The sequence below is a fragment of the Sinohyriopsis cumingii genome, chromosome 3, assembly GCF_028554795.1.
Source record: "Sinohyriopsis cumingii isolate HCF-2022 chromosome 3, ASM2855479v2, whole genome shotgun sequence".
Lineage (NCBI taxonomy): Eukaryota > Metazoa > Mollusca > Bivalvia > Unionida > Unionidae > Sinohyriopsis > Sinohyriopsis cumingii.
The window spans coordinates 8,868,720-8,882,549 of record NC_142963.1 but is presented as its reverse complement, the minus strand read 5'-3'; the positions used below and the strand labels follow the sequence as shown (position 1 = coordinate 8,882,549).

Sequence of the window (13,830 nt, the reverse complement as noted above, 5' to 3'; positions counted from 1 at the left end):
TATTTTACACAGTCTAAATAATAACAACTTTTATTGATAAATCATTAATACTGTGTAATTTTGCAATAAAATTTAGCATTGAATATGGAAAAAAATATCAGTTAAGTTTTTTTTTTAATCTTATCTTCTCGAGTTCTTACTTTAGAATCACCAAGACGACGTTTGGCGGCTGCTGTGGAGTGTTACAGGTGTTCATTGTTATACAGAACATAAATATTTGCATCTTAATTAGGCAGATCAGACTGAGAGAGTATATATTTTAACAATGATATTTTCCTGCATTAACTCAAAATGTAAGTTTCAATTCCTACTCATTTATCTATTTTTCTTTTCTTCAACTTTTGGGTGTGTGATCGAATAACCCCTTTTCGGGAGGGTGGGAGGTCGAAATGGGAGTTAAAGTAGTGACATTTTAATAATTAGCTTTTAAGTTCATTGTATGGTGATGGATGGCCTCTAAGAGTTCTCATTCACTCAATGCAAAGTGTTGTCACAAACATAATATACTATAAGTTTGTTCCGTACAGCATCGCGAATGATATCCGCATCTGTAGCTCAGTGAATTTCCAGGTTAGAATCATGTAATGTAGCTAAAGGTAACTATATCGTTTCACGCACTAAATTATTTCAACGCTGTTCGACTTGACATAGAACACAACACTTCTCGTTAAATACATGTTAAAACAGGTGGTTATTCTACATAAAAAATTAATAAATTATGCTGCCATTACCTTTGGAAGTGTCGATTTGTTTATTAAAGAGTGACACATTTCCTATTCGGCAATATTCAACCATAATGTACTTGCCTACCATTGATTTCTTTACAGTATGAAAAAGGACTCTTCCAGAACTCGGGATGAACATGGTGGATTACATATACACAGACCACTCTTTTTCAGCATGTACGGATTGATGGTCGTGTGCTGTATGTCAGTGTGAATACTGTTTGAAACATTCGTGCACAAAACAAATTCTGTAATTTTAGCTACATTACAAGATACAAGACAAAGATGTGAAAATTCAATGAGAAAAATTCATGATAGTGTGTGGAAAGAACCATAGTTTTAGTTTCATACTGGAGGAAGAGATTTTGTATTGTTATTGTTGGTTTCAGACAGCATCACGCAAGGTTTTGTTCCAGCACCAGTTTTGTTGGAATAACAATATTGCATATCCTAATGACATTGAAACCACATCATTTATACTAACTGAAAAATTTGTCAGAAAATTATCATTATCACTTGTGAGTTGAAACAAACATACATACAGTGGAAATAAACTCCATTTCAATAATGAGACTTGAACTTGCAAGGGTTAAAGGAATGAGCATTGTCCACATTAAGAAGAGAAAGAATGGCAATGGTTTTTTAATCAAATGTTAAAAAAACAAAAGAGCTCTGTGTCATTATCCATTGTTAAAGAATGTTTGCAGAAATACATTAGATGCAGTTATGGTTACCATTTTCAATGATATTTGAGAATAACTATTTAGGAATTTTTTGAGCAAAAATATGGCACAGATTTAATGTACAGTTTACTATTATATGGCTGGCAATTCTCTCTAACCAGATATGCCTTCCACTGTTCACTTGGAATATTCTTTTTGTGTTAGATCAGTGTTTGTACAAGGAATGGTGCATTGATAACAACTGGCATGTGTTCTGCATTATTAGAACAGTCCACTAGTATAGCTTACAATGCATGTAGTTGCTATCTTTAAAAATAGAGTGACCTTCAGTTACAACTTAATTTGAGTTGAGATCCACCAGTTCACTTATATTTAGAAACATGTTTGCTTGTTCTTGAGTCAAGAAAAACATTATTGTATACCTTGAACAACTTGCACTCCAAAATATCCATGAACCTTGCATGAATCAATGATTCAAAGATAATTTACCTACCTCATGCAATAATCTCTTTGATTTGTCAGCATATCTTAGCTATTGGCATTTTCACAGTGGGTTCATATAAACATGTTTTTGCTGTCAGCGTACTTGGTATGCAAACTCAACATGATTTAATATTAACAGGGTCACCAGTGACTGAAAAAGCTACATAAAATTATAAAAATTGCTTTGTTGTTACAGCACTTCCTGGAATTTATAAATAAATAATAACATGAGTTTCATACAAAACTACTTGAGATAGTAGAAAAATGAGTTTAACCCAGGCAGATGGTTTAAGGAAACAGATCTTATTAAAACTGTTTCAAAGGGTTAAAAAAAAACAGCTACTAAACAGTATGTTTGTCTGATTGATGTAAAAAATTGATATTATGTCAAACGCACAGAACTTTAAACATTTTGTCCCTAAACTTTTTGAAGAAGCTGAAACATAGACAAGTAAAACTGCATGCATATGTGTGTGTGTGTGTGTGTAATTACTATTAGATACAAGACAAACATCAGGATTTAAGGTATAGGTTTGAGATTTCATAGATTTTAAGACAAGGCAAGGTGAATGGGAAAGACAAAGAGTAATATAACATTCTGCTTTGCATCAGATTTAAAATTTTTAATTTTCTTCTTCAGAATTGTGTAGCCAATAAGAAATTCAGAAATGGTTCTGACAGATCTACCCTTTGAGCGCAGCTCTTTAATTCACAATCGGTACAGTCTACTTCGTCGACCAGACAGTGCTCCTGTACCCATCAGAGAGGAGGATGGAAAAAGGAAGATAAGCAAAGAATATGCTGCATTTCTTAAGTAAATATGTCTGTTTGCAGCATACCTTATATAGTCACATTGTTAATACGAAAGATAATTGTATTTTGCTCTTTCTGCTGTAACATCTTTACATGGCATCTCATATGGGATTGTGGATTCCTACTTTACCACAGTGGATTCCCAAGCACCTTTTCACAGTTATGGGTAATTTTACCAACTCTGGTAATCCACAAAATCTGAGTTCACGTGGATGAGAGATTCCCATATATTTCCAAGTAAACATCTGCTTGACAGGTTTCTCATTAGACACGTACCCACAGGTTTCGACACTTGAACTGAAATGTGACCTATTTCTGATGCATGGAAATTGCAACCAGTGTGTTTTTTTGACTCTCATTGATTTAGGCCAAGGCATCAGTCTTAATTACCATGATTCATTCATGGTGTACTTTCCTACTGTACATGCACTGTCCACAAATTTACTTTCTGCTGCAGTGATCGACAGTTGCTAAACTACTATTTACACCTTACTGGCCAATAATATCACACCTATGTAAACTCATTATCTGACTTGGTGTAGCTAACAGGTCACTTATGTCACACTTAGGCACGTATAACTGAATCACAGTTAGATGCTTTTTAGATTATCTTGGACATTTATCGTAGACAAAGAGGAAATCATCAATTATGACATGATTGGATTAACTTTTGATCAAATATCAGCATTTGTTTGATTGCCCATCAAATTATAATCAGTTAGATAAAGATAAGGGGACACATTTTAATTGTATTTTATTGTCAGTTGTCAATTAAGTCACTTTGATCAGCAAAATATGTACAAATTTATATGTTTTAATTATGTATCATTCAGTAAGAAATTATTGACATTACACTCAGTGATTTATTTTGTGCTGAGATTACTCTAGATTGAATAACAGAATGGACTCATTTTGTAATATTAGATGTATTTGTGAACTGTTAAATCTCAGTCTTAAAAATTACCTGCTAGTGAGGGGGTCCTGAGTGGCTGATTGGTCTAATGTGCTCACTGTTATAGATCACTACCATCTCACCTCTGTTTGCGTGGGCTCGAGTCTTGGGCTCGGCTGATGCAGGTATGTGTGAAAGCTTGCCACTAGCTTTTTGTGGGTCAGTGGTTCTTTCCGGGGTTTTCCGGGTTCTTCCTCCACCAATTATACTGGCTGCCATGTACAGCCTATATTGTGCTGAAAAATGATGTTAAACCCTATAACATTAAACCCTATTACAACAACAACAACCTGCTAGTGATGATCATTCTGACTCTTAGACTCCAAAGAAGCAAAAAGTTAGTAACAGTTCTGAGGAGGAAAAAAATAAAAAGAAAAGAAAATTGAAGGAAACATGGATAAGTGAATTTCCAAGGGTTACAAATATTGTGCAGTTATTGTGCAAGATTCAAATGTGTTGACTGGGGTTAAGATGCTCCAAAATCAAACCTATTTAACACAGAGGGCAGGTCCAGTCTTTAAAAATAAAGTATAAAATAATCTTTTTTTCTGTTTAATATACTAAATATACACACATTATTTCATAATTGGAAAGAGAAACTCTTAAGAGAAAGAAAAACTCTTGTACAAAACTCAGTAATGACCATGTTTGTCTAACTTTGTGCTTTGTCTGTTTCTTCCAAAATACTGTACTTGTGTTTCTTCATTCAACATGAAATAATAAATCTTAAACATCAGTTTGCTCCATGAATGATGAACAATCCCAGTTATGAGGTCATGATTGTCAAAACTATTGACTATTGAGACTTTAGTTTTGACTTTTGACATTTCCATTGTATTCTTAAAATTATGGGGTCAGGGGTCAAGGGTAAAATGACTCTTGGTTTTGAAAACTATTGAGAACCCTGCTTTATCATGTTTAGGTATTAATTCCACATGCCACTGTAGACTCACATGCCTCCAATCGACTCTGCTGTCCTCAAGCAGTACATACAGTAGAAGCATCATGGATTCTGGAAAATCAACTTTTTTAAAGTAGAAATTAATTCCTCCATATTGTTGTCACTGATCGGATATATGGGTTGTTCTAGATGTTACATTGTCCCTTGTCGTGGATAGATTAAGTTTTATTGTCCCAAATAGAAAGTCACAGCAATATAAATATGTAATAGTGGATGTCCACTACATCACATGGAACTTACAGTGGAGAATGCTATTTTTAAGTTGTACACAATATCATTTAATATTCATAGACGTGTGCACTAGAATGCATTGACATACATACATTTTGAGAGATGAAAGGTAACTTTCCAAACAAGAATTCATTGAGAATATTTAGGTGCTTCACAAAATATAAAAAGCTTAATGATACAGTGATCTTAATAATAGAGAGAGACATTAAGTTTTATTTCCCCAATTAGAAAGCCACAGCAATATAAATATGTACTGGTGGATGTCCACTACATTGTGTGAAACTTATCTGTTGACTGAGCCAACCTCTGTGTAGTACTTCTGTGTCAAAGATACATTTGTGTATAACTTTTAGTTCAACCTCTGTATAGCAGTTCTGTGTCAGTTATACATGTCTGTACAACATTTAGCTCCACCTCTGTGTAGTACTTCTATGTCAAATACACATCTGTTATTTAATTCAACCTCTGTGTAGTACTTCTGTGTCAAATATACATGTCTGTAGAACCTTTAGTTAAGATTCTGTGTAATACTTCTATGTCAAATATACATGTCTTTTCAACACATTTTTCTTCAGATGTAGAAATGTGTTTACCTTTACCATAGCCCTACTGTTTGTATGCTGACACTACTTAGCACTTGTTGCTGTATTCTTTTGCCAACAGCTCAAACAAAATATACCTATGATTTCTGCTTTGGTCATCTGACGAATTTAACATTACGAAATTGGCAGGCATATGTGACGAAGAAACAAATTCCCATAAATGTTTTCAGTATGAGTTAAAATTGTATGTATTATATTCAGGTGATGCAAAAAATCTTCACTTGATACAGTAATCTTTCAGTTTACATAACATTTTCCCAATTGTCAAGTGAATTTTTTATTTTTAGTTTAGTTACTCACCTCTTGCATGTTGAAACCCAATGATTAAGTTGAGAAGTTGGCATCAATGCAAAATAAAACATCTTAACACCAAGGAACACATACAAAATACATATTTATACAGGGTTTAACAATTACTGTAATTAAACAGTGTGAAATTACTGAAATTATTTTCATAATCACTCAGACAGCACAAAATTCAAAATTTTTAAACTCATTTGAACATACTGTGGATTTTGGAATAGAATTAAAATCAAGAATAATCAATGACTAAATGACTGAAGAGAGACAAAGCACAGAAAACTGGGGGACCAGTTATTGAAGCCTAACTTTTTCAATTTTGCAATAGCAGTTAATTTCTCTTGGTCTGTCATTATAACATCATTATCTTTTGAAATTGAATGGAATGCCTACTGTAATGCATATTTAGTTTTGAAATGAGTATCTTCATTAAATAGCCTCAAGTTTTTTTACATCAGTTTAGTTTTAATTTTGTGTATGTAGAATTTTCTCTCATATCTAGTTTGTTTGTTGTTTTTTTCTTGTGTAGCATATGTTGTATCACATACAAGCAGAACACATTATGTGCTGTCAATAATGCCTTGTAAATTCCCCGAAATTGTTATGTCACATGTTTGCTAAGGCAATAAAATTTATCTTTAATTGCATTTATTGCTATTAATATATAGCTTCATATTTTCAATGGTTTTAAATTGGTATTCTTGGTAGAATTTCTTTATCCACTGCAAACTGCAGGTGGAAGATGTTTTGGCTTAAGATTGTAAATCCCAGACATTTCTTGTTTATCTTTTATAACATTCTGTATTAAATTTTGGGTCACCAAAAATACTGGTCATTTGTTCATTTTGATTATTGTACCAATGCTGGCACAGGTGACCTTCAATTTATTCAATTTCTGAAGCTTTTAGTTTTGTTACTTAAATATGAGGAAGTTGGGCTTCATAATCAAGCTAGAATTGATAATCAGATAAGAAAAGCACTATAATATCAGGCTGATAACCCAATTAATTACATCAGGCTTTTTTCAATACAGAAAGTGTTTATTTCTAAATTTTGTTGGTAGATGGATTCTGAAATGAAGATTTTTGCAGAACCTCATTACATTTTTAAGAATTCGTTTATCACAAACTAAAATCTTATTAATTTTATAATGACAACAAAAAACACTTTCATTTAGAAGTTAACACATCTTTTGAAGCATTGGGTATTTAAAATAACATCAAAGCTTGACACCTTCCTGACTGACCATTGTTAGCAAGAGTAGCAAGCTTACCTAAGGGTAAGAATGTTATTTCTCAGCTGATGGTTGATGATAGATTCATGAAGGCACAAAACAAAGTAAAGTTTATGTCTTCAATGCAGCATCTGATGGACCGCTTTGCTAAAGCATGCGATGAGTTTGGGCTAACCATCAGCCTAAAGAAAATCAATGTGATGGCTCAGGATGTGGACCCCCAAGCATCTTCATCAACAACTATGAACTTGAGGTAGTCAGTAAGTTCATGTACCTCGGCTCTACCATCACCAACAACATCTTGCTCGATGCTGAGCTCAACAAGCAGATTGGAAAGGCATCAACAACTCTCTTCAGGTTGTTGCAGAGAGTGTGGAACAACAGCATGCTGACCCTGAACACTAAGATCTCCGTGTACTTGCCTGCATGCTAAGCACTCTCCTGTACACCAGTGAAACCTGGACTCTGTACACCTCACAAGAGAAAAGACTGAGCACCTTTCACATGCGATGCCTCAAACACATACTCGGGATCACCTGGAGCGATCAAGTAACAAAAAACGAGGTGCTTGAAAGTGCCAATATTCCCAGCATTATCACAATCCTCCGCCAATGTCACATCAGATGGCTGGGCCATGTATGTCAGATGAATGACGGACGGATCCCCAAAGACATTCTTTATTCAAAACTTGCCTCTGGCAAGAGGTCGATCAGATGGCCACATCTTCGCTTCAATGATGTCTGCAAGTGCGACATGAAAGCCCTTGACATAGATGTCAACACCAGGGAAGAGCTTGCTCTAGACAGGTCCAGATGGTGACAATCTCTGATCACCAGTCTGAAAGCCGGCAAGGACAATCTACACTTGGTAGCTGATGACAAGTGATCGCAGAGGAAGAAGAAGCAGCTCCAAACCACAGCAGATGCTGCACAACCACCAACTGGGACATCTCTCATAGGCGCACTTCCAATGCCTCTCGAGACTAACAGATGCCAACCTATCTTTTCTGGGTACATTTAAACAAAATGAATTAGCTGCCATTTGGTCAATTGTAGCAGTTCCTGTTCTGGTCTTCAGAGGTATGCTGATTGTAGCTAGTCTGGTCACATGACTATTTTGAGTGTACATTACTCATGCCAGATGTCAGCATAAGCAGAGATGCCAAACAAACAAAAACTTTGCGTTTCCGGTCACCTGACTGTCCCTGTTTTTCTGTGCCAACCCTAGGAATTGTTTCCCCCCATGGTAAAAAAAAAATGAACTATTTTTTTAATTCAGAAATTGATTTGTGCATCTAATTTAGCTGGTTTAGCTCAGTACTTGAAGTGGTTAGTAGATTATGTATACTGTACTAATCATTATAATATTTATAATGTAAATAAGAAAGAAAAATACCTACCTACCCTAATTTTACCAACAGTGTAATAGCAACACACATTTTTTTGCTGGGCCTTGTGATATAACAATGTACTGTTAAGATGGTTTGTCAATATGAACAAATGATTTGTTTATGTAATAATGGATAAATTCCAGTGCATTTTATATTCACGTTTGCAGCTTCCTTTCATGATACATTTAAATTTCTCCATTCCAAACCCAGGATCGTATAAACAAGTTTAAACAGCGAACTATTTGTCAGAAAAAATTGGCAGATGGTATATTTTTTGCCAATAAGGAAACAAATTGCAATTTCAACATTGACAAAGCCCAGCACGATCCTTGAATAAACTTTTTATACATTCTTTGTTTTAGAGAAAAATACATGCATATAAAATTTTGGGAGCCATGCCATGATCATGTTAAATCTGAATTCATGTTATAATGGAGCATGCTATAGTGGGGTTACACTGTAATTTTGTACATATATCATTTTTAGAAGGTGTGTTATGCGCCACATTGGGTGTCCTGTCTTTACTGGCAGGGTCATTGGTCAGTATTCTGCACCTCTCTTGCTCTCCACTTATAACTTTAGAGCCCATTTAACTTAAAGAATGAAACTGGTATACTTTTACATTATCATTAGAAAGTTAATAGCAAATATTACTTTGGCGTCTAATAGATAATGGAATTTAGTATTTTAATACTAAACATGTTAAAATAAACAGTAATTATTGCTATCTTCATATAATGTACATTGTTATACTCTTCGTTAAGAGGGCCTCAAGGAGAAAAGTCCTTGAATAATGAGTCACCCTCTATAAATAAAGCATTATATTATTATTATTATTATTATTATTATCATTATTATTATTATTATTATTATTATTGTTTATTAAGTCTTTTGGTTCATTCGAGAGCTCAGATTTCCTTAGTTATATACCTGTATTTTCTTATTTAAGGGAACACGAAAGAAAGGCAGGTCTTGATGGCTTTGTGGATTCCAACAAATACAGCCACAGCTACATGGTCAAAAAGGAAAAAGATAAAGAGCGTGCTCGGTCTTCTAGTGAAAACAGGGCCTCAGTTGTTCACTTGAAAGCTCGAGTAGAAAAGGACAAGAAAGACTATGACAAAAGAATCAAAATTATTGAGGTAAAAATTCAGTCCTAAGCTTCTTTCCCATTAAGATGTTTTTATCTCCAGATTTAATAACTTAAGGATTCCTTCATTTTAAAAAGCAGTTTGTAATGATGTGTTAAAGGCATCACTTATTACTGAAGCATATCATAGTGCTGTGAACTCTGGGAGAGATTGATCTTAAATTGACACAGTTGTCACGTCTGAATGAACTATCATAAGACATAATGTATATACTCACTTGTAAGATGCAGAAATTGGTCTGGGTCTGTGCAATCGGTAGAACAAATAACACAGACCCTGATCTGCAGTCACATTGTGCTTTTGCAGGTCTAGGTATTTGTTGTTTGCAGTTTAACTTGACTTATAAGAGAGTATATATGGTGTCATTTTTTCTGGTTACAACTGTGGCTGCGTCCCTTTTGTCACCAAAGCTCCCTGTACAGGTATGGCTTTGTGTTCTGAAGTGTAATTGCTCCTAAGTTTATGTCAAGTCCATCTTTGTGGAAGCTTGATGCACTAATCACATTGGCATTAATGCATTGGCATTTCATCTACATATCCATGCATCGCATTTGATGTACATATCCATAAATTGGTATTTTGTGTACATGTCCATACATTAGCATTCCATGTATAAACCCATGCATTGACATTCTTTGTACATATTCATTCAATGGCATTTCATGTATATATCCATGTATATATACAGCTTGACAAACAACAGAATTTCTTACTTAAATTAAATTTTCATCAAAATTAAAAGGGGTATGTGGAAAAATGAAATAAATTTTCTAACCTTGCATTTACCTGAGCACTGACATTTGTGTGATTCCCATTGATCTAATGACTGAATTTCTGTTTGAGTCATTTACAACCAGGAATAATAGAAGGGATGGACTCTCAGGACAGGTTCTGCTGCACTCTTACTATTTTTAGAAGACTTTTATGCTATCTTTTCTTTAAACTCATCTGTCATGCAGTAGGGTGGGTATGCAGGGGAAGGGTATATTTACAAGAGCTGATTCAGTTTTGTTTACATAGCTGGTGTATCCCAAATTTACAAGACAAATTTAATAGTGCAAGTAATGCAACGCTTATGAAAACAGTTCTGTATCCTTCACTGTCTGAAATAACAATTCATAATTTTTCACTTTGTCTTAAAATCATGTAGATACTGAAGGTAAGCTAATTTTGTTTTTTTCTGGTCATTCAGAGATATATTTTGTAATATGTAGTAAAGATTTTCCATCCTTTGTGTGATTTTTGACAAAAAATATTACTTGTGTATCATCTTTTGAATTGAATTATGACATGTAGTGCTTATCCTGTGCTTACAGAATATCACTTTTTGGATTCTGTTTTGCAGATATGTGCCTTGACCATTAGCATATGTCCATTACTTTAGTAGCTACACAGTATTAATACTAGCACTGATTAAAGTAGGTATTAAATGGTATAAAGAACCTATAGAATCTCATTAACAGTTATTTATGATTTTGCCATTAAAATCTAGAAAAAAATTAATGATACTGTTGTTCTCCTACAAACATCTCTCCTGATTTAGAATTCCTTAAGTTGTGAACGTTGCACATCTATTTTGGGCTTTTAAAATTATGCTCTTATGATCATGATATTAAAACAAAAGTTCTATTTAGCTACTCTTAAATTTGTTGTGCTTTCCCCCCAAAAGAGATTTAAAGTCATGCAATTGTAAGTTCTATGCCTTGTTGGAGCAATCCATCTGCTAGAACATTCATTTGCTGGCCAAGTTTTGCTTATTACGACAGCAGGCATCTTAGTCCTTGGTTACTTTTTGGGCTGTCATAAGAATGTTTACTTGATCCAAGTGGAGACTGAACCTTGACTATTGGACCAGCTCTCTCAAGTGGCAACCACTAGAAGTTGCATCATGAAGGCACTTTAGACTTGCATCTGCAATTCCTCTGCAAACGCATCCTTGGACAATCTCTATCGCTATGGAGATGAACACGGGGGGAGCATGTCTCCTACCTCATCAGTCTGCCATACGAGTGTAGCCCTCTCAGGATTATTATTTATATGTTTATATCATCAAAACTGATGCCATTTTTGGAAGCCTGTCATTAGTGGCTGGCAAACCTACATGGGAATAGTTTTCATTCTTCCGAATAACTTCATTGCGGTGACGGATCTCAAACAGTGAAGTGGAACAAGTACCCAGACCTTTGTATTCTTGTTTGGAGTTTTCTAATTTGATATCCTCAGTGACAATCCAGATTTTAGTTTGATGTCTTCTAGGCTGGCTAGTATGTTGACAGACTCATTTTTCAGCAAGCAAAAACTTGTATAAATGGAATGGCCTTTTTATTCCTCAGTTTCATGCAATACATGCTTGATGTGCTCAACTTAATGATGGACATCATTGACAAGGTGGAATGCCAACAGTCCCAACCTTTGTCACACCAATCATGAGCCCAAAGGCCTGGCTAATTGCTGATTCCTATACATTGGAATGGCCCAATGTATACACACCTAAACACTTTGGGTTCTAAATGTGATACAGGAACCCAAAGTATCTGCATGTATCTTCGTTCTGATTACTCTACTGTTACAACTCTATAGTCGCAAACTATGTAACAGAAAAAAAGCAAAACCAAGTATTGTAAAGCTTAACAAAGAATTTTATTATCAAAGTTATGAATGAAAATGTAAGAGGAAACTATAGCTTTATGAAGTGAATCCAAACTAATCATTATAAAGGTCTGTCAAAGTCCTAAATGAATGAAAAGTTTCTTATAAATTTGAAAACCATAATTTTGTAGCGGTCCTAGAACAGGGACATGGTCAAGATGGCGTTGTCCAGAATTCCTTTGAATAATCCGTAACAGTTCCAGAATAATATTGTACCGGTATCCTATTTCCACTGAACATTCCAAATAAATCTTTTTTCTCTTGAATAATATCCAAGTACAACATATAACACATCTGCAGACTTTCAACAGGTCCTGGAACACAAGAAATATGAATGATTCCAAAATCAGAACAAAACGTATTGCTCAGTTCTCTCTTTATATACACTGCCTGTTCAGACCGTATTTCATATTAGACTCATTTTGCATCAAATAGGCCAATACATGTGACCTAGCTCAACCAATGGGAAGTTTCAGACGTATTCTAGAAACATCAAAACACCATCAGCCAATGAGAAATTAAGCCATGAGTGCAATTTAAGTTATATTATAAGATTATTATATTTGCCTCAAGGAACACATTATAAAGGAAACTTTTTTGTCTGATGACAATGGAGAATGATATTGAAACAGTTTTATGAGTTTAAAAATATTTGGAAAGAGTGTCACTGCTTTATCATTGGCATTGCCTCTATAATTGCCTTCTGTAGAGAATTATTACACTGACTTTTGACACTAGCCTCTATTTTCACCTTCTGTAGAGAATTTTTCGTTGACTTTTACAGGGCTTTACCTAATTTTCAGAACAGGTGACTGTTTATAAAATACAAGGCATTCTCCCCATAAATATCTGACATCAAAGATACAAAAATGGTGTAATTTCTTGTGTTCCTGGGCATTGTTTCTGACATGTTCCTTCTTGCGACAAAACATGTTCTGACATGTACTTTCTTAAGATAAAATGTGTTATAATGCATTGTTTCTGACATGTACTTTCTTGAGATAAAACATGTTCGTAGGCATTGTTTCTGACATGTACTTACTTGAGATAAAATGTGTTCTAGCGCATTGTTTCTTGACATGTACCTTCTTGAGATAAAACATGTTCCTAGGCATTGTTTCTGACATGTACTTACTTGAGATAAAATGTGTTCTAGCGCATTGTTTCTTGACATGTACCTTCTTGAGATAAAACGTGTTCGTAACGCATTGTTTCTGACATGTACTTTCTTGAGATAAAATGTGTTATAACGCATTGTTTCTGACATGTACTTTCTTGAGATAAAACATGTTCCTAGGCATTGTTTCTGACATGTACTTACTTGAGATAAAACGTGTTCTAGCACATTGTTTCTGACATGTACCATTTTGAGATAAAACAATCAGCATTAGATGGTTAAGCCAAATGTCTAAGCTACCAGCTATTAGGGAAAGCCCTGCTTTTATAATTCAGGTTGCATGTATGCACTTCTTTTTATTAAACTTTCTTTAGCATTAGTGTGAGTTCCTCATTTATCTTAATGATTAAAACCCTTGTTTTGTCTTTCCGTATGATAATTTCTGTGTAAGATACATATTGATTATCCTTACTTCCTTTCTAAATTATTGCTTCCTGTCCTGAATTAAATCATCATGCATTATCAGTATTAGTACATAC

The 13,830-nt window shown here is 34.5% G+C and overlaps 1 protein-coding gene across 3 annotated transcripts in view; it reads left to right on the top strand.

Moving 5' to 3' along the window:
* The first annotated feature begins 11 nt into the window (after positions 1-11).
* Positions 12-13,830, top strand: part of LOC149802441 (uncharacterized) — a 166,285-nt gene continuing 152,466 nt past the window's right edge. Inside the window, exons 1-3 of one of the 3 annotated variants that reach the window (XM_089951665.1) lie at positions 12-188; positions 2,532-2,705; positions 9,324-9,516. In XM_089951665.1, the coding sequence (XP_089807791.1) occupies positions 2,560-2,705; positions 9,324-9,516 (339 nt within the window). In that variant the 5' untranslated portion in view covers positions 12-188; positions 2,532-2,559. Of the gene's footprint in view, positions 294-2,531; positions 2,706-9,323; positions 9,517-13,830 lie in introns of those variants that run through there. The other 2 variants (XM_089951664.1, XM_089951666.1) reach the window with 2 other exon arrangements.